At 35.1% G+C, this 24,376-nt stretch overlaps 1 protein-coding gene across 1 annotated transcript; it reads right to left on the bottom strand.

Annotated features, from left to right (window-relative positions):
- Positions 1 to 17: 17 nt before the first annotated feature.
- On the bottom strand, positions 18 to 24,376 carry slc41a2b (solute carrier family 41 member 2b). The gene is made up of 11 exons (XM_079581021.1): positions 24,115 to 24,376; positions 22,408 to 22,787; positions 20,673 to 20,780; positions 11,508 to 11,579; positions 8,747 to 8,894; positions 7,265 to 7,411; positions 4,512 to 4,659; positions 3,313 to 3,392; positions 2,079 to 2,210; positions 278 to 426; positions 18 to 210 (listed from the first exon to the last, which is right to left on the bottom strand). Exons 1-11 carry the CDS (start codon positions 24,248 to 24,250, stop codon positions 25 to 27), a joined length of 1,686 nt encoding a protein of 561 aa, XP_079437147.1. The 5' UTR covers positions 24,251 to 24,376; the 3' UTR covers positions 18 to 24.

The raw sequence follows: 24,376 nt of genomic DNA on the forward strand, positions 1-24,376 counted from the left end.
GTGTGTGTGTGTGTGTGTGGGCTCTCAGTCGCCCACGTCGCTGTCCTGGTCCCCGATGAGCCACAGGAAGTGGAAGCTCAGGGCCAGCAGCGCCGTGCCCAGCAGGTCCCCCAGCGCCGTGAGGTACGGGATGGAGAAGCTGTCCGGGTCTTTGCCGCTGCGCCACATGGAGTGGACCATCCAGTCTGCGATACAGAGCAGCAGCAGCACCTGGACAGAGCGGGACGCGTGAACATCTAAATCAGCTGAACCCCAGAGCCGTTTGTCCCGCCCTCACCTGCAGCAGGGCGGCGGCCAGGTACACGGACATGAAGATGGGCGTCAGCGTGGTGTGGCCGCTCTTCATCAGGTGGATGGTGTACAGGAAGATGAGGTGCCCCGGGACCACCAGCAGGATGAGCACCTGAGCAGACCGGTGGTTCGCTCCTAACACAAGCAAACCATTCAGACATGTTGGAGGACAGTTTCCGAAGTTTTACAACATTTTCAAAACGTTTGCCTATTTTTTTTACTTTTTCAAACTGTTTCAAACTTCCAATTCCAATCCATTTCCCTATTTTAAAAGTGTTCCATATTTTCCCAAAATGTTCAAAACTTTTCATTTTCAAAACTTTCAAAACTTCCAAAAATATCCAAAACACCTATTTTTTTTTCTACTTTCATTTTCAAAACGGTCAAACCTTTTGCCCCAAATTTTTTCAAACTTTTCAAAAAAGATTTTTTCTAGAACTTGGAAAAAATGTAGAAAGGTTTTACAAAATTATGGAAAATTTGGGGAAAAGTTTTCGAAAAAAAATTCTTGGAAAAAAGTTTGACCATTTTGAAAATTAAGGGCAATTTTAGAAAAGTCAAAAAAAAAAAAAGGAAAACATTTAGAAAGGTTTTACAAAATTATGGAAAACTTGGGGAAAAGTTTTCAAAAAATTGTTTTACTTTTCAAAAATGTTCCACTTTTCCCAAAATTAGAAAAAAAATCTGTAATCTTCCCAAATTAGGTTAAACTTTTCAATTTTTTTTCAAAACGTTTAAATTTTCCCCCCCAAAATTTTCCAAACTTTTTCCTATTTTTTTCTTTTACTTTTCCAAACGGTTTCAAACTTCCGTAATTTTCCTATTGTAAAACCTTTCCATATTTCTCCCAAAATTTTCCAAACTTTATTTCCCTTAATTTCAAAACTGTGTCAAACTTTTTCCCCCAAATTTTGTAAACTTTTCCAAAATTTGCAGAACTTTCCCAACACTTTCAAAAAAATAATATATATTTTTTGAAAGTTTCTAAAACTTTAAAAACGTTTCCCCAATTTTTCCATAATTTTGTAAAACCCTTCAAATTTTTTTCCATTTTTTTTTACTTTTCAAAAATGTTCCACTTTTTCCAAAAAAAGTAGAAAAAAAATCCGTAATTTTTCTATTGTAGAACCTTTCCATATATTCCCAAAATGTTTATCCAAAACTTTAACTTTTTCTACTTTTCTAAAATTTCACTTAATTTTCAAAACGTTCTAATTTTTTCCCCAAAATTTTCTAAACATTATTTCCCAAACTTTAAAAACTTTTTCCAAAGCTTTTTTTTCTAAAACTGAAAACTTCCCCAAATTTTCCATAATTTTGTAAAACCTTTCTAAATTTTTTCCATTTTTTTTTTTACTTTTCAAAAATGTTCCACTTTTTCCAAAATTAGAAAAAAAATCTGTAATTTTCCTATTCCTATAAACTCCTATAAACTTTTTCATATTTTCCCCAATTTTTTTTTTCCAAAACTTTAAAAACTTTTTCCAAATTTTTATGTACTTGTTCCTATTTTTTTTTACTTTTCTAAAATTTCCTTAATTTTCAAAACCGTCCAAAAAAATGTTTTCCAAAATGTTGAAAACTTTTCCATTTTTTTTCTAAAACTTTACCCCAAATTTTCCATAATTTTGCAAAATCTTTCTGAATTTTTTCCATTTTTTTTTTACTTTTCAAGATTTTTTTTTCCAAGTCAGCCCCGCTCTAGCTTTATGCAAACTGTTTCTGATATTTGCACATGATATGAAGGTTTAAAAGTGTTTTTCAGAGCAGGTGAAAGTGACACAGACCGGAGCCAAAGAAGGTGCGGCAGGGATAGTAGCAGCCTTTGGCCTCGTCGGGGACCTCTCCTGGAGCACAGTGGAAGTGCAGGTGAGTGGAGAAGCGGCTCGACTGGATGGCCACCAGGTTTCCTCCGATCCCTATGACAAACCGTGAAAAAACAGACTTTACCTACAGGCTTTAGATTAGTTTTTCAGCCACAAGTAAAACAATATCAATAAGAGCTAAGCAAATGTATCTCAGTGTTTCTAATTAACCTCTTCACTCCCGCCTGAACCGAGAGCATTTTCTCCAGTTCAGCTTTACCCAAATCCTGTAGGCCAGTGTGACGCCTCATTTGAAAGCTAAGATCTACAAAACTCATCTGAATGGATCTTTTTCCTCATCAGATTTTTTTTCCATCATTTTTTTGGGGGGGTTTCAACTCATTTTTGTAACTTTTTTGTCAAATAGTAAATTTTTGTCAGTTTTTGACACATGTTCATCATTTTTTTGTACATTTTTTTGTCCTTTTTTTCCACTTTTTCATATTTTTTTGTCAATTTTTTGTCTTTTTTTTTGGTCATTTTTTGACAATTTTTTTTGACAATTTTTTATCAATTTTTTATCATTTTTTGGTCATTTTTTTATACATTTTTTGTCATTTTTTTGTATTTTTTTTTCATTTTTTTGTCACATTTTTGTCTCTTTTTTTGTCATTTTTTGTCAATTTTTGTCAATTTTTTGTCATTTTTGGTCAATTTTGTAACTTTTTTGTCAAATAGTAAATTTTTGTCAGTTTTTGTCACATGTTCATTTTTTTGTACATTTTTTTGCCACTTTTTCATAATTTTTTCATAATTTTTTTGAAATTTTTTTGTCATTTTTTTGTCCATTTTTTGTCACATTTTTGTCAATTTTGTAACTTTTTAGTCAAATAGTACATTTTTGTCAGTTTTTGTCACATGTTCATTTTTTTGTACATTTTTTTGCCACTTTTTCATAATTTTTTCATAATTTTTTTGACAATTTTTTGTCATTTTTTAATCAATTTTTTGTCATTTTTTGTCAATTTTTTGTCATTTTTGGTCAATTTTGTAACTTTTTTGTCAAATAGTAAATTTTTGTCAGTTTTTGCCACTTTTTCATAATTTTTTTGTCTTTTTTTTTTTTGTGTCTATTTTTTATCTTTTTTTTTTTTTTTGTGTGTGTCAATTTTTAGGGGTTAATGTCATGGTTTGTGTGTCGGTGCCACGACCTCACCGTTGATGACCGGGGTGTAGACCACGATGCCGGCCATGTTGGGGTTGGAGAGCGTCTTGTCCAGGATGAGCCCTCCGATACTGAGGAAACAAACCACACATTATCTCTCTCTGCAACACAGTATTGAACTGTTCATTAGCCATCAGTGGATTAGCCACGATTAGCCAACCTTTTTGTTATTTAAAAAAGGTTATTTATAAGCTGTGAAAATAGCAAGAAAACTGAGACGAAAACAATGATGGAAATGTGACAAAAAAGTGAGAAAACATTGACAAAAAAATGACAAAAATTTGACAAAAAAATGACAAAATGTGACAAAAAAAATTACAAAATGACGAAAAATTGATGAAAAAGTGGCAAAAATGTCACAAGAAATGGACAAAAAATTGACGAAAACATGACAAAAATGTGACAAAAAAATGCAAAAAAAACGACTAAATGTGACAAAAAATTACAAAAACGTGATAAAATTTTGACAAAAAATGGACGAAAAAATGACAAAAATGTGACACAAAAATGACTAAACTTTGACAAAATGTGATGAAAAATGACAAAAAATTGATAAGAAAATGGACGAAAAAATGTGACCAAAAAATGACAAAAATGTGACAAAATGTGATAAAAAAAAATGACAAAAAATTGATTAAAAAATGGACGAAAAAATTACAGAAAAAATTATAAAAATGTGACAAAATGTGACAAATTACAAAAATGTGATAAAAAATTTACAAAAAAAAGTAAAAAAATTTATTAAAAAAATGACAAAAATGTGCTCAAGACGTTAGCATGCTACCGGTTAGCAACTGTCAATCAACTGTCAATGGCTTCAACACGATACTGCAGTAACAGCTCTGACCTCTGACCTCTGTCACATGTTGTATCCAAGGCTATATTTGTGGTTCAGGGCTGTCTCTTGGAGAAGAAGCTAAATGCTAACCAGCAGCATGCTAGCAGCTTAAACACTGACTCACTGGTTATATCACATAAACGTGCGAGTACATAATGAGTACATAAAAATGCTCCTGTCAATCAGTTGTTCAGATTCAGAGACATTGTTACATGTTGCAGTACTGCTTAATTCTACCTCGGTATTCAAAATGGCCGCCACAACAATGGTCACATGACTGAAAGGCATGAGAAATATAGAAAAACACACATCAGTCGACCTCCATCCTCAATAATGCTCCAGTGTCTCCCACCTGCTGATGACCATGGCGGTGATGACGGGCTCCCAGCCCGAGTACAGCAGGGTGCGGCTGGCCGGGTGTTTGGAGGAGATCACCATCCACAGCGGAGTCAGACACATGAAGAAGGCACAGACCAGCGAGGAGACCCACGGGTACGGGTCTAAGGGAGAGAGGGTACAGGGTTAAACCAGAGAGGAGACTATGGGTCTGAGGAGAGAGGGTACAGAGTTAAACCAGAGAGGAGACTATGGGTCTGAGGAGAGAGGGCACAGGGTTAAACCAGAGAGGAGTCTACGGGTCTGAGGAGAGAGGGTACAGGGTTAAACCAGAGAGGAGACTATGGGTCTGAGGAGAGAGGGTACAGGGTTAAACCAGAGAGGAGACTATGGGTCTGAGGAGAGAGGGTACAGGGTTAAACCAGAGAGGAGACTATGGGTCTGAGGAGAGAGGGTACAGGGTTAAACCAGAGAGGAGACTATGGGTCTGAGAGGAGAGAGGGCACAGGGTTAAACCAGAGAGGAGACTATGGGTCTGAGGAGAGAGGGTACAGAGTTAAACCAGAGAGGAGACTATGGGTCTGAGGAGAGAGGGCACAGAGTTAAACCAGAGAGGAGACTATGGGTCTGAGGAGAGAGGGCACAGAGTTAAACCAGAGAGGAGACTATGGGTCTGAGGAGAGAGGGCACAGAGTTAAACCAGAGAGGAGACTATGGGTCTGAGGAGAGAGGGCACAGTTAAACCAGAGAGGAGACTATGGGTCTGAGGAGAGAGGGCACAGTTAAACCAGAGAGGAGACTATGGGTCTGAGGAGAAAGGGCACAGGGTTAAACCAGAGAGGAGACTATGGGTCTGAGGAGAGAGGGTACAGGGTTAAACCAGAGAGGAGACTACGGGTCTGAGGAGAGAGGGAACAGAGTTAAACCAGAGAGGAGACTATGGGTCTGAGGAGAGAGGGTACAGGGTTAAACCAGAGAGGAGACGTATGGGTCTGAGGAGAGAGGGCACAGGGTTAAACCAGAGAGGAGACGTACAGGTCTGAGGAGAGAGGGAACAGGGTTAAACCAGAGAGGAGACGTACGGGTCTGAGAGGAGAGAGGGCACAGGGTTAAACCAGAGAGGAGACTATGGGTCTGAGGAGAGAGGGCACAGGGTTAAACCAGAGAGGAGACTATGGGTCTGAGGAGAGAGGGAACAGTTACACCAGAGAGGAGACGTACGGGTTTGAGAGGAGAGAGGGCACAGGGTTAACTCCCGCCTGAACCGAGAGGATCTTTTTCCTCACGTCAGATTTTTTTTCATCACTTTTTTGTTGTTGTTGGGTATTCAACTCATTTTTGTAAATTTTTTGTCACATTTTTGTCATTTCTTCGTCATTTTTTTGTATTTTTTTTGTGAAATTTTTATCACATTTTTGTACATTTTTTTGTATTTTTGGGGGCATTTTTTTTTCCACATTTTTGTCTTTTTTTCGTACATTTTTTGTATTTTTTGTGAAATTTTTAGCACATTTTTGTACATTTTTATTTTATTTTTTGGGGCATTTTTTGTCACATTTTTGTCTTTTTTCCGTCAATTTGTTGTATTTTTTGTGAAATTTTTTGCACATTTTTATCACATTTTTGTAATTTTTTGTCACATTTTTGCCACATTTTTGTCATTTTTTCGACAATTTTTGGTATTTTTTTGTGAAATTTTTAGCACATTTTTTTAATTTTTTTGTCACATTTTTGTCATTTTTTCATCCATTTTTTATCAATTTTTTGTCATTTCCGTCATTGTTTTCGTCTCAGTTTTGTTGCTATTTTCACAGCTTTTTCCAGAAGCTTTTGGATTGGGGTAAAGCCAAACTGGAGAAAATGTGCTCGGTTCAGGTGGGAGTTAAGGGGTTAAACCAGAGAGGAGACGTACGGGTCTGAGGAGAGAGGGCACAGTGTTAACCTCTTAACTCCCACCTGAACCGAGAGGATCTGTTTCCTCACGTCATCAGATTTTTTTTCCATCATTTTTTTGTTGGGTATTCAACTCATTTTTGTAACTATTTTTTTTTTTTTTTTGTAGTTTTTTTGTCACATTTCTGTCATTTTTTGTAACTTTTTGGTCATTTTTTATCAATTTTTTGTCATTTTTTTTTATCACATTTTTATCATTTTTTGTCATTTTTGTGTCACATTTTTGTCATTTTTTCATCCATTTTTTATCCATTTTTTTGTCATATTTTTATCATTTTTGTGTCACAATTTTGTCATTTTTTCATCCATTTTGTATCAATTTTTTGTCATTTTTTTGTCACATTTGTAATTTTTTCTTCCATTTTTTGTCACATTTTTATCATTTTTTTGGCCATTTTTTATCAAATTTCTGTCATTTTTGTCATTTTTTCATCCATATTTTATCAATTTTTTGTCTTTTTTTATCACATTTTTGTCACATTTTTGTCACATTTTTATCAATTTTTTGTCATTATTTGGTCACATTTTTGTCATTTTTTCTTCCATTTTTTGTCAATTTCTTGTGACATTTTTGCCACTTTTTCGTCACTTTTTTGACAATGTTTTCTCACTTTTTCGTCACATTTCCATCATTGTTTTCGTCTCAGTTTTGTCGCTATTTTCACAGCTTTTTTCCAGAAGCTTTTGGATTGGGGTAAAGCCAAACTGGAGAACATGTGCTCGGTTCAGGCGGGAGTTAAGGGATTAAACCAGAGAGGAGACGTCCGGGTCTGAGAGGAGTGAGAGGGTGAAGTGCAGCGGTCAGGCTTTACTTACCCAGGCACGTGTACAGGCCCTGGCTGATCCACGCCAGGATGGCCAGAGTGATGAGGTCGCCGAAGCTGGCGGCGATGGGCGTGGCCACGTTGTCCGGGTTGATGCCGGTCTTTTTGGAGCCCACGATCACGCCCACCATGATGATACCTGAGGCACAGAGGGTTAGACACGCCGTCATCAGGGATCTGTGGGCAAAGGGTTCGTCATCCGTCTGAAGACAGAGCGCTTTTAAAGTGTCTATGACAGGTTAGGGCTCGACGGCCGATATATCTGTCAATATCGGACGATAAAATTGGTTTAATTATGTTTTTCAAGATGTTTATTTTGATATTGGTCCTCATTTCATAAATCTTGTAACAAGGTCAGAAAGAGCCTTCTCTTCACAAATCTGTTCTCAAATCGTGATTTCCATTGGGCGAGAAAAGCCCTTCTCTTCTCTCACACAGGATTGTAATGGTGACTTTACACCTTCCTAGCACTGCTTAAAGCCTGGCTCCAAAGAGTTTTTTAACCACGCTGGTTTTTGTACATCAGCCCTGAAAAGTGGAAACCTAAATCTATGATTGACCAGAAAAAAATGGTCAAAAAAGCATTAAAAAAACTGGTTAAAAAAGCAGAAAAAAATGGTCAATAAAAGCATAAAAAATAGTCAAAAGAGCAGAAAAAAATGGTCTAAAAAGCAGAAAAAATGGTCTAAAAAGCAGAAAAAAATGGTCAAAAAAGCAGAAAAAAATGGTCAAAGAAGCAGAAAAAAATTGTTAAAAAAGCAGAAAAACATTGTCAAAAAAGCAGAAAAAAATAGTCTAAAAAGCAGGAAAAAAATGGTCTAAAAAGCAGAAAAAAATGGTCAAAAAAGCAGAAAAAAATGGTCAAAAAAGCAGAATAAAATTGTTAAAAAAGCAGAAAAACATTGTCAAAAAAGCAGAAAAAAATAGTCAAAAAAGCAGAAGAAAATAGTCTAAAAAGCAGAAAAAAATGGTCAAAAAAGCAAAAAAAAAATAGCCAAAAAAGCAGAAAAAATGGTCAAAAAAAACAGAAAAAATTGGTCAAAAAAACAGAAAAAAATTGTTAAAAAAGCAGAAAAAACAGTCAAAAAAGCAGAAAAAAATAGTCAAAAAAGCAGAAAAAATGGTTAAAAAAGCAGAAAAAACTGGTCCAAAAAGCGGAAAAAAATTGTTAAAGCAGAAAAAACTGGTCAAAAGACTGAGCAGACATGTTTATTCACAGACCAGGTCATTACTATGAACGAGTCTGAATGTATAACCAGTTATCTCTTGTATAATATATCTGTGGTCATTCCCATGAACCCTGGGCTGTTAACTGCTTTAATCAGAGAAAAACAATGAAGAGGCCTCTGTAATCTCTGTTGTGCGTCACACTGATATGCCAGAACATACGGCGCCTGAGAGCCAAGGCTTTTACAGAAGCTCCTCCACAAACAGGCCTGTGGAGGCTTCAGGGCGGGCGTGTGAGACGGTTTACCCTGCAGCAGAGACGCGATGAAGGCCGTGGCCACGCTGCTGGAGCAGAGCAGAAGCACCGCGTGGCTCATCTGGAACCTCCCCTCAGGGATCCAGCCCAGGACCACGGCCGCCACAGCCGCCAGGAAGCCCACCACTGTGGCCTGCACCTGTGGAGAGGAGGGGGAGGGGTATTATTATTATTATGATGCCAACGCCCAAGTCTGGGATCAGGAGAATAAAAGCATCGAAAGCAGGAACTGAAAAGAAATAAAGTCTCTATATTCAAGTGAAACACAAGTTGGAAAAACAGTGGGAAAAACTTGTAACGATGCCCGGCCCTGGTTTTCCACTTCTGCTGATTTTACACGTTACATTTGTGGACTTTCTGGATATTAACACCTTAACTCCCACCTCAACCGAGCACATTTTCTCCAGTTTGGCTTTACCCCAATCCAAAAGCTTCTGGAAAAAAGCAGTGAAAATAGCAACAAAACTGAGACGAAAACCAATGATGGAAATGTGACAAAAAAGTGAGAAAATATTGACAAAAAAGTGATGGAAAATTGATGAAAAAGTGGCAAAAATGTCACAAAACGTCACAATTGAAAAAAATGTGACAAAAAATGACAAAAAATGATAAAAAATGGACAAAAAAATTACAAAAATGGGCAAAAAAATGACAAAAATGTGACGAAAAAATGACAAAAATGTGACAAAAAAATGACAAAAAATTGATAAAAAAATGGACAAAAAAATGACAAAAATGGACAAAAAAATGACAAAAATGTGACGAAAAAATGACAAAAATGCGACAAGAAATTGACAAAAAAATGACAAAAATGCGACAAAAAATAAATAAAAAAAAGACAAAAATGTGACAAAAAATGACAAAAATTTAATTAAAAAAATTATGAAAAAATTACAAAAAAAAGACAAAAATGTGACAAAATGTGACAAAAAAAGACAAAAAATTGATAAAAAAGTGACGAAAAATTGATGAAAAAATGACAAAGACTTTATATAAAAAATGTACGAAAAAATGAAAAAAAAAAAAAAAAATGACAAAAAAAAGAGTTGAATGCCCAACAAAAAAATGATGGGAAAAAAATCTGCTGACGTGAGGAAAAAGATCCTCTCGGTTCGGGCGGGAGTTAAGAGGTTAACTCTAAATGCCTGACGTGGTAAACACTTCCACGATGACTCCGCTGCAGCTCAGAGTGATGCAATTCTGAGAAATGTTGTTTTTATATTCCTGTTGGCCCCCACGTCTCAAGTTCAGAGATTATTTATGGAGGTGAAGCTACGCCTCGAAAGCAAATACGCCACAACTTTACACAAAAGAAGAAGGTGAGGAAATAACACATGGGAGGAAAGGAAAACTGCTCGAGAAAAGTCTTTATTGCTGGAGGATATGGCCAAAAAAACTGAACTTAAAACTAATAAATGTGGCTTTTACTAATATGGTATGAGTTAAAAACAAATAAATCACAGCCTCGATTCATTCTATCATCTTTACAGCAGGTGTTTTACATAAATATGTGGAGGATTTTCATAAAAAGGGCAGCGTTTTTTCTGCTTGTGATCCAGAGACACTTTAGTGGCACTCAATATATTCCACAGCATGAGCGTCTGTGCACGGATTCTCTTCATTTATTTGAGCTGAAACAACCAAGTCACTTCCTTTAACTCCGTCTCTGGACCAACAGCATCAAAAACTGCTGTCGCAAGAAATTGACAAGATGAAAAAATGACAAAAATGTGACAAAAAAATGACCAAAAAAAAAATACAAAAATGTGAAAAAATGTGACAAAAAAATTACAAAAAAATTACAAAAATGTGACAAAAAATTACAAAGATTTGATAAAAAAATTGATGAAAAAAATGACAAAAATGACAAAAAAATGACAAAAAAATGACCAAAAAAATGACAAAAATTTGACAAAAATGTGACAAAAAATGACAGATTTGATTAAAAAATTGGACAAAAAAATGACAAAAAATAAATACAAAAATTACAAAATTTTTAAAAATTACAGATTTGATTTAAAAAAAATACGAAAAGGTAAAAATAATGTGATAAAAATTGGACAAAAAAATTACAAAAAAAAATACAAAAAATTACAAAAGAAATTACCAAAATGTGACAAAAATGTGACAAAAAATTACAAAGATTTGATAAAAAAATGAAAAAAATGACAAAAAAATACAAAAATGTGACAAAATGTGACAAAAATGACAAAAAAAGATTTGATTTAAAAAAATGACCAAAAAAGACCAAAAAAAAGACCAAAAAATGACCAAAAAAAAGACAAAAATGTGGAAAAAAAAGACAAAAAATGAAAAAAAAAATGAAAAACATGTGACAAAATGTGACAGAAAAATTACCCAAAAATTACAAAAAATTACAACAAAAAAAAGACAAAAATGTGACAAAAAATGACATCAACAGCATCAAAACTGCTTCATAGATATATTTTTTCAGTACCTGCTTTCGATACGTTTTTTTTTTCTTCAAAAATCGCTACATTTTAATCACCTGGACTTTGCCATTTTCAGGATAAAACACAGTGGGCAGTGAGTTATGGAGCAAAGAACAGTCTCCAGAGTCTGTCTCGCCTTACAGGTTAGATAACTGTACAGTTCATGTGACCGACAGTGGATAAATGTGACTTTATGGACACAGACGAGATAAAGTTATCAGTGAAAGTGGTAAAAGCTGCATATTTACATAACAGGAGAAGCCCGTTATCACGTAAGTCACTGACTGATTCTCCATTACCTGCTTCAGAGCCAGGTTCCCGATGATGAGGTTCCACTTCTCTATGGGAGAGTCCATCTTCCCCACGTTCACCTGGAGAAAACACAAACAATTACAGACTATTACTGACTGAATATTTGATCCAAACATGTCATTTAACCTCTGAACCCGAATGCATTTCCTCCAGTTCGGTTTTACCCAAATCTAAAAGCGTCTTGAAAATAAGCGGCAAAATAGAAATGAAAACGAGGTGTAAACAAACATAAAAGCTACAAAAACGCCATAGAACACTTGCAAGAAAGTGGCAAAAAATGGTCAAGAAAGCAGAAAATATGGCTAAAAAAGCAGAAAATAAGTTCAAAAATCAGAGAAAAATGGTACAAAAAAATGTCAAAAAAGCAAAAAAAATGGTTAAAAAAAAGCAGAAAAATGGTTAAAAAAGCAGAAAAAATGGCAAAAAAACAGAAAATTGTCAAAAAAGCAGAAAAAAATTGTCAAAAAAGACGAAAAAAATGGTTACAAAAAGCAGAAAAAAATTGTCAAAAAAGCAGAAAATAATTGTCAAAAAAGCAGAAAAAAATGGTTAAAAAAGCAGAAAAAAATTGTCAAAAAAGCAGAAATAAATTGTTAAACAAAAAAAAAAGCAGAAAAAAATTGCCAAAAACGCAAAAAAAAAGGTCAAAAAAGCAGAAAAAAAGGTTAAAAAAGCTGAAAAAAATTGTTACAAAAGCTGAAAAAATGGTTAAAAAAGCAGAAAAAAATGGTCAAAAAAGCAGAAAAAAATGGTCAAAAAAGCAGAAAAAATTGTTTAAAAAAAAAGCACAAAAAATGGTCAAAAAAGCAGAAAAAACTGGTCCAAAAAGCAGAAAAAAATTGTTAAAAAAACTGGTCAGAAAAGCAGAAAAATGTTTTTTTTAAAAAGCAGAAAAAAATTGTACAAAAAAAAGGAGAAAAAAAAGGTCAAAAAAGCAGAACAAATTGTTAAAAAAGCAGAAAAATTGTTTAAAAAAAAAAAGCGGAAAAAATGGTTTAAAAAAAAAAGCAGAAAAAATTGTTACAAAAGCAACTAAAACCCAACAAAAAGCTGGAAAAATGTGACATAAATAGAGCAAAGAAAGTGCCACATGCACCGTGACACACTCTCCCCCGACAGAAAAAAACATAGAGAAAGGCAAAGTCTATAATATCTACAATCTATAATAATCTATAATAAATTCAATATGAATTTCAAAGGAAAGTTAGTTTTGATTTTGAGAGTTTTGGTTTGATTTTTGCTTAATTCTGAACACAACACCGCTGACCACAGAGACCACAGAGACCACAGAGACCACAGAGACCACAGAGACCACAGAGACCACGCTGACTCTGGGCTGTCGACACCACTCTGTGAATGTGCAGCTTGTTTGAACGACCCAGGGAGAAAAATCAACAGGGCTTTTCTGCTGAGGAAGCTCCAGAGCTCCAACTCAGCGTCACCCAAATCTAAAAAGCTACAGCGTATTCGAAAGCTAAGAAAACTCATCTAAAAGTGATCATTCTCCTCTCCCGTCACACACAGAAGCCTCAGATGTAAAAGTCTGTAAAATCATGAATACGCTGTGTTTCTAGGACATGGGCCAGGCCTGTTTGTGTCTTTTCTTTCAGGATGTTGAAACGTGAGAGACTCTCTGCAGGATCACACCCAGCTGTGAGTCAAGGCTCGTATGAACCGTGTTATTATGAAAGAGTCAGAGCTGCTGACAAAGGCAAAGCTCTGCACACACCGAACATTAGTGGAAAACACCCGACCGACCGAGAGCTTCAGCGGGATTAAACTACGCACGGGACGGAGTTCATCATCAAGGACAGATCCACTCTCACCGTCTACATCTCAGTCTTTCAGGGGGGTTGATGAACTCTCGCCTGACGTGAGAAAACTTTGACAAAAAAGTGACGAAAAAATTACAAAAAAAGACAAAAAATGTGATTAAAAAAGACAAAAATGACAAAAAAAATGATGGAAAAAATGGTCAAAATGTGACAAAAAAAATGACAAAAACGTGACAAAAAAGTGAGAAACTTTGACAAAAAAGTGACGAAAAAACAACAAAAAAAAGACTAAAAATTACAAAAAAAAAATTACAAAAAAATTACAAAAATGTGACAAAAAAATGACAAAAATTACAAAAAAATGATTTTAAAAAATTACAAAAACGTGACAAAAAAGTGAGAAACTTTGACATAAAAGTGACGAAAAAATGACCAAAAAAAGACTAAAAAATATTTAAAAATGACCAAAAAGTTACAAAATGAGTTGAATGCCCCCCCAAAAAAGATGAGTTTTGTAGGTCTTACTTTTCAAATGAGGCGTTACACTGGCCTACAGGATTTGGGTAAAGCTGAACTGGAGAAAATGCTCTCGGTTCAGGCGGGAGTTAAGAGGTTAATTATATTTTACTTCCAGTCAGCTTATGATTGGACCACAAATAATGTAATATGGATCAGAAATGCTTAATCTGAATGCTCGATTTTCATATTTTTTGTATTTTTCTGTCCTTAATTAATGTTTGGATTCATGTGATGGTGTTCCATGACTGGAATAGATGTTTAACCTCTTACCGCCCGCCAAAACCAAATGCATTCTCTCTTCTTAGACATTGACGTCACTTTTTACTTCCCTTATGTGTTCTTGTCACTTTTTCATTACTTTTTTTGCTGTATTTTTGTCATTTTTCTGCTGGATTGTTGTATTTTTTTTGCTGTATTTTTGTCTTTTTTCTGCTGGATTGTTGTATTTTTTTTGCTGTATTTTTGTCTTTTTTCTGCTGGATTGTTGTATTTTTTTTCCTGTATTTTTGTATTTTTTCTGCTGGATTTTTGTCTTTTTTCTGCTGGATTTTAGTCTTTTTTCTGCTGGATTTTTGTCTTTTTTCTGCTGTATTTTTGTCTTTTTTTTGCTTTATTTTTGTCACTTTTTTGCTGTATTTTTGTCTTTTTTTGCTGTATTTTTGTCACTTTTTTGCTGTATTTTTGTCTTTTTTTTGCTTTATTTTTGTCACTTTTTTGCTGTATTTTTGTCTTTTTTTGCTGTATTTTTGTCACTTTTTTGCTGTATTTTTGTCTTTTTTTGCTGGATTTTTGTCACTTTTTTTCTGTATTTTTGTCTTTTTTTTGCTGTATTTTTGTCACTTTTTTGCAGGATTTTTGTCTTTTTTTTCTGTATTTTTGTCTTTTTTTTGCTGTATTTTTGTCTTTTTTTGCTGTATTTTTGTCACTTTTTTGCAGGATTTTTGTCTTTTTTTTCTGTATTTTTGTCTTTTTTTTGCTGTATTTTTGTCACTTTTTTGCTGTATTTTTGTCACTTTTTTGCAGGATTTTTGTCACTTTTTTGCAGGATTTTTGTCTTTTTTTTCTGTATTTTTGTCTTTTTTTTGCTGTATTTTTGTCTTTTTTTGCTGTATTTTTGTCACTTTTTTGCAGGATTTTTGTCTTTTTTTTCTGTATTTTTGTCTTTTTTTTGCTGGATTTTTGTCACTTTTTTGCTGTATTTTTGTCACTTTTTTGCTGTATTTTTGTCACTTTTTTGCTGTATTTTTGTCACTTTTTTTCTGTATTTTTGTCACTTTTTTGCTGTATTTTTGTCACTTTTTTGCTGTATTTTTGTCACTTTTTTGCTGTATTTTTGTCACTTTTTTGCAGGATTTTTGTCTTTTTTTTCTGTATTTTTGTCTTTTTTCTGCTGTATTTTTGTCACTTTTTTGCAGGATTTTTGTCATTTTTCTGCTGGATTTTTGTCACTTTTTTGCTGTATTTTTGTCTTTTTTTTTCCTGTTTTTCTGTATTTTTTTTCTGTATTTTTTTCTTTTTTTTGCTGCTCCTTTGTCACCTTTTTTGGCCACATTTTAGCTTTTTTTGTTGCGTTTACATCCTCATTTTCTTCCCGTTTTTTGCCTCTGCTTTGAAGAAGCTTTTAGATATGGAGAATTGGAAGAAAACATGTTCAGGTGGGAGTTAAGAGGTTAAAAATCTGTGCCACATGTCTATATTGGTCGAAATATAATGTTCCTAAACACTGTATGCAAGTAAATGGAACTGACAGGTTTTTAAAGTTGAGTCTCTTTGTCTGCACATGTGCATATTTCAAATTAACAAGTTTGAAAATTCCTGTAACAGAGGCGACTGGGCGTTTCAGTTCAAATCTATTTCAATAAACTTCCTGTTGCATCAGAGTTCTTCAGGGTTTGCCGCTCGTTCCTCTCTCCGGTCACACAAACCCGTGGTGTGAGATTTAAACACACGCTCTCGTTCCGGTCATAACTGTGGCTTCTGCAAACTTCACCACTGACTCTGTGCAAACTCCCACAGGGTCTGCGCAACCACACTTTCATTATTTATGTTCCTCCAGTTACTAAAACTCTGCTGTTGGAAATGATATTTCCATCGTCTCAAATGTCGTTCCTCTTGTTCCGACACTTTAAGCCACAACAGGACCATATTTGATTGACTGCGGAATTCTTCCGCAGTCAATTATTGGTTTTCATGTTCTTTATTATTATTCCTCTTCCATCTTTTTCCCGATTTTCTCCAGCTTTCAGCACCTTCATGCTTTGTGCAATTTATGCAAGTTATGCATCAAAACGTTTCCGCATGTTGAGGAGAAGGTGCTGTTACTTTTGGGACTTCTGCAACTTACGGTTTTTCCGCAATCGGCCAAAATGTCGGAGATTTTTCCCATTGACTTATAATGGGGCTGCCGCAAATCCATGCTTTTCTGCACTTTTTTCTGCATTTTATGCAATTTCTGCACTTTGTGCATGTTCAGCTTATGCAACTTGTGGGTTTTGAGAAAAAATTGGCCTTCTGCAGTTTTCCAGTTTTTTTATACGGGAGTTTGAAATTTTTGCATTGGTGTGTATGGGGGAATCCAGCCAATCAGGAGACTCCGCCTTTCAGCCATTTGTGCTTCTGCCAATCAAGCACTGAGGCCAATTCAACAGTTTGACCAGTTTATGGAATATAAACGTTTATGCAATATTAATAATTTATGCAAATTAACCACTTTATGCATTTTAAAACGTTTATGCAACTTAAGAGTTTATGCCATTTAGGATTTATGAATTTTAAAGAGTTTATGCAATTTATATGATTTATGCAAATTAACCCATTCATGCATTTTACCACTTTATGCAGTTTATACAGTTTATGCAACAAGACATTTTATGCATTTTACCAGTTTATGCAAATTAGATTGTGCAAATTAAGCAATTTATGCAATTTGAACAGTTTATGCAATTTCTGCATTCGCTTCCCGCAATTCCGCAGTCAATCGCAATGGCGCAGCCATTGCATTTCTAGTTTTTAGTTGCAGTTTTACACTTAGAATCGCTAGTTTTAGTTTAATCTTATTTCTCTTGATCACTTTCTGCCTCCAGATGATGTCACTGATGATGTCAGCAGTTAAAGGCGCCTGAACCGAGAGGATGTTTTTTCCTCACGTCGTTAGATTTTTTTTCCATCATTTTTTCGTTGGGTTTTCAACTCATTTTTGTAGCTTTTTTGTCAGTTTGTCATTTTGTGTCACATTTTTTTTCATTTTTCGTAAATTTTTTATCTTTTTTTGTCGCATTTTTGTCATTTTTTTAATTTATTTTTTATCACATTTTTAGTCACATTTTTGTCATTTTTTTGTCATTTTTTTTGTCAAATTTTCATCACATTTGTGTCATTTTTTTGTCACATTTTTGTCATTTTTTGTCACATTCTTGTCATTTTTTAATCAAATTTTAGTCACATTTTTTTGTCATTTTTTGTCACATTTTGTCACATTTTTGTCATTTTTTGTCACATTTTTGTCATTTTTTAATCAAATTTTAGTCACATTTTTCGTCAATTTTTCGTCAATTTCTTGTGACATTTTGGACAATTTTTCTTCTATTTTTTGTCACTTTTTCATCAATGTTTTCTCACTTTTTTGTCACATTTCCATCATTGTTTTCGTCTCAGTTTTGTCGCTATTTCAACACCTTTTTTCCAGAATCTTTTGGATTGGGGTAAAGCCAAACTGGAGAAAATGTGCTCGGTTCAGGTGGAAGTTAAGGGGTTAAACAATGTGGAGTTTCTAAGCGGATAAAAAGGGGGAACTATATTATAAGGCGTAATAACACCAGGAGTAGTCCGACATCCGCGCAGTAATATCTTCACTTTACTGTGCGGACGCTGAAGTACTCCTGAACGAGGAAGAGCTCGGTAGCTTCTATCTTCACCTGGTTTGGAGCTATAGAGGAGAGGCTAAAGGCTAACGCCATCTGTGCTGCGTTTACGTGACTTACGACACGCGTGAAGACCAGGTTAATGAAGAAAATTTGGGCAGAAAAGTTATTTTTATTTGAATGTTTAAACTCCTGACAGGAAGTGACATCGATGGAGGTAAAGTTCCTTGGTTTCAGACGCCATGTTTGCCCATATATGGTCATGTTTGAAGCAGAGGGAAAACAAAGAAGAGAAAAACAACTGAACTTCCTCCCGTTTCTCCACCATAAAACACTGAATTGTAAATATATTATTCTTACTAAACTGCATTTTCTCCAGTTTGGCTTTACCCGAATCTAAAACCTTATGGAGGTTATGAGAACAGTGAGTCTGAGTAAACATTTAGTTTACCACCCGCCAAAACCAAATGCATTCTCTCTTTTTATGGCACTTCTGTTACTTTTTTTGTTATTTTTTGATGCATTTTTGTCAATTTCTTTGCTGGATTTTTGTCATTTTTTTGCTGGATTTTTATCTTTTTTTTGCTGGATTTTTGTCACTTTTTGCTGGATTTTTGTCTTTTTATGTCCTGGAAATTTGTCTTTTTTTTGCTGGATTTGGTCTTTTTTTGCTGGATTTTTGTCTTTTTTTGCGGGATTTTTATCTCTTTTTTGCTGGATTTTTGTCACTTTTTTGCTGGATTTTTGTCACTTTTTTGCTGGATTTTTGTCACTTTTTTGCTGGATTTTTGTCATTTTTTGCTGGATTTTGGTCATTTTTTTGCTGTATTTTGGTCACTTTTTTGTTGGATTTTTGAAATTTTTTTGCTGTATTTTTGTCATTTTTTTGCTGTATTTTTGTCAATTTTTTGCTGGATTTTTGTCGTTTTTTTGCTGGATTTTTGTCATTTTTCTGCTGGATTTTTGTCACCTTTTTTGGTCACATTTTAGCTTTTTTTGTTGCGTTTACATCCTCATTTTCTTCTCGTTTTTGCCTCTGCTTTGAAGAAGCTTTTAGATATGGAGAATTTGAAGAAAACATGTTCAGGTGGGAGTTAAGAGGTTAAAAATCTGTGCCACATGTCTATATTGGTCGACTGGGTGAGTTTTGGAACCGCTGCCGTTTCAGTTCAAATCTATTTCAATAAACTTCCTGTTGCATCAGAGTTCTTCAGGGTTTGCCGCTCGTTCCTCTCTCCGGTCACACAAACCCGTGGTGTGAGATTTAAACACACGCTCTCGTTCCGGTCATAACTGTGGCTTCTGCAAACTTCACCACTGACTCTGTGCAAACTCCCACAGGGTCTGCACAACCACACTTTCATTATTTATGTTCCTCCAGTTGCTAAAACTGGTGTCTAAAGGCTCAGAGGTTCTTAAAGAGACAGAGGCCGATTTCAAGACATTCACTACAGCCATTTTGAGAGAGACATTTTATACAAGGCAGATATTCTAATTTACTGCATTTACAGACCGACAGAAGGTTTGTCATCATTGTAGTGTGATATAGACTGGTGCTATGGGAGTGAAAAAAGCAGAACACCCCCTCTTTAACTGCCCTTTTAACCCGTCTGAGATCTGGAAGCTAAACTCTAAATTTTTGCCACTTCCTCATCATTTTTTCATCATTATTTGTACATTTTTAGTCATTTTTTGTCAATTTTTTGTGACATTTTTGCCACTTTTTCATCATTTTTTCATAATTTTTTTGTCAATTTTTAGTCATTTTTTGTACATTTTTTTGTCCTTTTTGTCAATTTTTTGTGACATTTTTGCCACTGCCTCAAAAAATTTTTCGTAATTTTTCGTCAATTTCTGTCCTTTTTTGTCTGTTTTTTTGTCAACGTTTTCTCACTTTTATGTCACAGTTTTTGTCATTTTTTCATAATTTTTTTGTCAAATTTTTGTCAACTTTTTGTCCGTTTTTTGACAATGTTTTCTCACTTTTTTGTCACATTTCCATCATTGTTTTCGTCTCAGTTCTGTCTCTATTTTCTCACCTTTTTTCCAGAAGCTTTTGGATTGGGGTAAAGCCAAACTGGAGAAAATGTGCTCGGTTCAGGTTGATGAAGAAAAGTTGGGCAGAAAAGTTATTTTTATTTGAATGTTTAAACTCCTGACAGGAAGTGACATCGATGGAGGTAAGTTCCATAGACTGAGACGCCATGTTTGCCCAAATATGGTCATGTTTGAAGCAGAGGGAAAACAAAGAAGAGAAAAACAACTGAACTTCCTCCCGTTTCTCCACCATAAAACACTGAATTGTAAATATATTATTCTTACTAAACTGCATTTTCTCCAGTTTGGCTTTACCCCAATCTAAAACCTTATGGAGGTTATGAGAACAGTGAGTCTGAGTAAACATTTAGTTTACCACCCGCCAAAACCAAATGCATTCTCTCTTTTTATGGCACTTCTGTTACTTTTTTTGTTATTTTTTGATGCATTTTTGTCAATTTCAATGCTGCTCTTTTGTCATTTTTTTGCTGGATTTTTATCTTTTTTTTGCTGGATTTTTGTCACTTTTTTGCTGGATTTTTGTCTTTTTTGCGGGATTTTTATCTCTTTTTTGCTGGATTTTTGTCACTTTTTTGCTGGATTATTGTCACTTTTTTGCTGGATTTTTGCCATTTTTTTGCTGTATTTTTCTCATTTTTTGCTGTATTTTTGCCATTTTTTTGCTGGATTTTTCTCATTTTTTTGCTGGATTTTTGTCACTTTTTTGCTGGATTTTTGTCATTTTTGTCAATTTACATCCTCATTTTCTTTTCGTTTTTTGTCGCCATTTTGAAGAAGCTTCTAGATTTGGAGAATTTGGAGAACAGGTTAAAACATGTTCAGGTGGGAGTTAAGAGGTTAAATCCTGCTGTGCCAAAGTTCTGGATCGGAGCCGTTTCTTTGGATAAACATCACAGTTCAAATGTCCAACGTCTGTGTTTGAGTAAAAGTGTGGACTCACGGCGGTGGAGAGACGCGACGCCAGAGTCATCTCCAGGTTCCCCTTCAGTCCCAGCAGAGCGGGCACCAGGATGAAGATCTCCGTGATGTACTGGAACGCGTCCCAATGCTGCAAACACACACAGGATTATAGCAATGTATTGTAAATGCAAAAGCAAAGGAATAAATTAACATTACTAATATGTTTTCTGGTTCTAAATGATAAATAATCGAGTGTAAATGCCGTTCAGTTAAGTGACTTTTGTTATGGCGGCCATTTTGAGTCCTGAAGTAGCATTATGCAGTGCTACAACATGTAACAATATCTTTACTTTGGATGTAAATGAAAAACAACTGATTGACAGTGACATTTTATTCCTCGTAATCATTGCTGAAGGAGATAACAGCTAAAACACGGACTCGGAGACGCACGTTTATGTGAAGAAACCAGTGAGTCAGTGTTTAACCTCTTAACTCCCGCCTGAACCGAGAGGAGCTTTTTCCTCAGATTTTTTTTCCATCATTTTTTTGTTGGGTGTTCAACTCATTTTTGTAACTTCTTTGTCATTTTTTGGTCAATTTCTTATCACATTTTTGTTACATTTTTTGTAATTTTTTTTGTCAATTTTTTGTAATTTTTTTTGTCAATTTTTTGTAATTTTTGTGTCCATTTTTTGTAATATTTTTTGTCAACTTTTTGTAATTTTTTTTCTTCAATTTTTTGTAATTTTTTGACACATTTTGTCATATTTTTGTCACATTTTTTTTTATTTTTTCGTCAATTTTTTATCAAATTTTTGTCACTTTTTTGTCATATTTTTTGTCATATTTTTTGTCAATTTTTTGTCACATTTTTGTCATTTTTTCGTCAATTTCTTATCACATTTTTGTTGCATTTTTTGTAATTTTTTTTGTCAATTTTTTGTATTTTTTTGTCAATTTTTTGTAATTTTTTTGTCAATTTTTTGTAATTTTTTTGACACATTTTGTCATATTTTTGTCACTTTTTTTTTTTTTCTCGTCAATTTTTTATCACATTTTTGTCACTTTTTTGTCACATTTTTTCATTTTTTCGACAATTTTTCATCCAATTTTTGTCACTTTTTTGTCATATTTTTTGTCAATTTTTTGTCACATTTTTGTAATCTTTCGTCAATTTCTTATCACATTTTTGTTACATTTTTTGTAATTTTTTTGTCAATTTTTTGTAATTTTTTGTCACTTTTTTGTCACATTTTTTTCATTTTTTCGTCAATTTTTTATCACATTTTTGTCACTTTTTTGCCACATTTTTTCATTTTTTCGTCAATTTTTCATCAAATTTTTGTCACTTTTTTGTCATATTTTTTGTCAATTTTTGTCACATTTTAGTAATTTTTTTAGTCGTTTTTTTGTGACATTTTTGCCACTTTTTAATACATTTTTCATCACTTTTTGTCAATGTTTCCTCACTTTTTTCTCACATTTCCATCATTGTTTTCGTCTCAGTTTTGTTGCTTTTTTCCAGAAGCTTTTGGATTGGGGTAAAGCCAAACTGGAGAAAATGTGCTCGGTTCAGGCGGGAGTTAAGGGGTTAATATTTCTGCTTCCGATACTTGTATTTCTTCTAAAGCAGAACCTAAACCTTTTCTCTCTACACCAGACACGTTAAACGTTACCCGGCCCTCGTCATCAGCTCTTATCACCGTGGCGATGTCAGCGACTCCACCCCCCCCCCCTCCCTGTAAATGTGGGCGGAGCCTCCCACACTGTCCCACCTGCACGATGTCCAGCACCATCCCGGCCGACACCGTCCCGAACCCGGCGAGCAGGAAGGGCAGCAGGATCTGCAGAGCCATGGCCAGAGGAGACTCTTTGGGCAGAGCCGACCCGCGCCCCGCCCCCATGGGCTCCTCCTCCTGCTCCTCCTCCGCCTCCTCGCCCTCCTGCGCAGACAGCATGGGCTCCGTCTCGCTGTAGGCCCCGTCTGCGCAGTCCGACAGACTCAGGGAGGAGCGGGCGGCGCGGTCCACGCCCCTGCGCCCCTCCAGGTGACTCCGCCCGCCCTCCGGGTGAGCGGCCTCCGACCTGAAGCCGTTCTCGGGTTTGGCGCCCAGGTCCACCATGGCCAAGCGCTCGTCCTGCAGTTTGGTGTAGCCTGTGGAGGAAGGAGGAGGCAGAGTTTTTTGTTTTAGACTTTGGTAGGAAATGAAGCGGATTTAACCTCTTACCGCCCGCCAAAAACAAACGCATTGTCTCCTCTTTGCCATTGTCGTCACTTTTTACTTCCCTTATGTGTTTTTGTCACTTTTTTATGGCACTTTTGTGTTACTTTTTTGATGCATTTTTGTCACATTTTTTTGCTGGATTTTTGTCACTTTTTTACTGTTTTTTTGTCACTTTTTTGCTGGATTTTTGTCACTTTTTGCTGGATTTTTGTCACTTTTTGCTGGATTTTTGTCACTTTTTGCTGGATTTTCCTCATTTCTTTGCTGTTTTTTGTCATTTTTTTTGCTGGATTTTTGTCATTTTTTTTTTTCTTTTTCTTGCTGTATTTTTGTTGTTTTTTGTGGATTTTAGTCATTTTTTTTGCTGTATTTTTGTCACTTTTTTTTCTGCTGGATTTTTGACATTTTTTGCTAGATTTTTGTAGTTTTTTAGCAGGATTTTTTAAAAATTGTGCTGGATTTGCTGGATTTTTGTCATTTTTTTGTCCTTTTTTTCTTCTTTTTTTTAGCTGGATTTTTGTTGTTTTTTCTGGATTTTTGACTTTTTTTTTGCTGATTTTTTGTTACTTTTTTGCTGTATTTTTGTCACTTTTTTTTATTTTTTTTGGATTTTTCAGATTTTTTTGCTGCTCTTTTGTCACCTTTTTGCTGGATTTTTGTAGTTTTTTTAGCTGTATTTTTGAAAAATTTTGCTGGATTTGCTGGATTTTATTTTATTTTTTGTGGATTTTTGTCATTTTTTCTTTCTTTTTTTTTGCTGGATTTTTGTCTTTTTTTGCTGTACTTTTGTCATTTTTTGTAGTTTTTTTGTTTTTGTTTTTTTTGCTGGATTTTTGTCATTTTCTTGCTGGATTTTTGTCACTTTGTAGCACTTTTTTGTTGAGTTTACATCCTCATTTTCTTTTTTTCTCTTTTGCCTCTGTTTTGAAGAAGCTTTTAGATTTGGAGGATTTGGAGAACAGGAGAAAACATGTTCAGGTGGGAGTTAAGAGGTTAAGAAAAGATAGGGGGAAAAGACGGGGCAAAAATGGGGGAGAAGAGAAAGCACTAGTAATAATAAATTTGCACAAAAAATAGGGAAAGTGTTGGGAAAACAAGAATAAATTGTGGTGTAAATAAGAAAAAAAAATGTGTCAAACAATTGGGAAGAATTGGGCAAAAAATAAACACACTCTTGGGAAAAAAATAGATAGAAAACAAGAAAAAAATCCTTAGTACCTAAACTTTTTTTTCCCTATACAACGACGGCACCTGTACCTGTGGGGACCATGGTTTGCAGCAGAGACGAGATCCTCCCGGACGACACGGGCCTGAAGGAGCTCCAGCTCATTCGCACGGACAGACTAGAGCCCAGTGACTCGCCCAGAGCGCCCCCTATGGTCCGGATACTCATGTTGCGGCGCGGGCCGGCCCGGTCTCATCTCCCGGGGCGTGGGTCCAATGCGATACGAACTGAGGTGACCGCTTCAGCCGCGCCCGGGGCTGACGGCCATCGCAGGGACGCGCTCTCAGCTGGAAG

The sequence above is a fragment of the Gobius niger genome (assembly GCF_951799975.1).
Source record: "Gobius niger genome assembly, chromosome: 22".
NCBI lineage: Eukaryota > Metazoa > Chordata > Actinopteri > Gobiiformes > Gobiidae > Gobius > Gobius niger.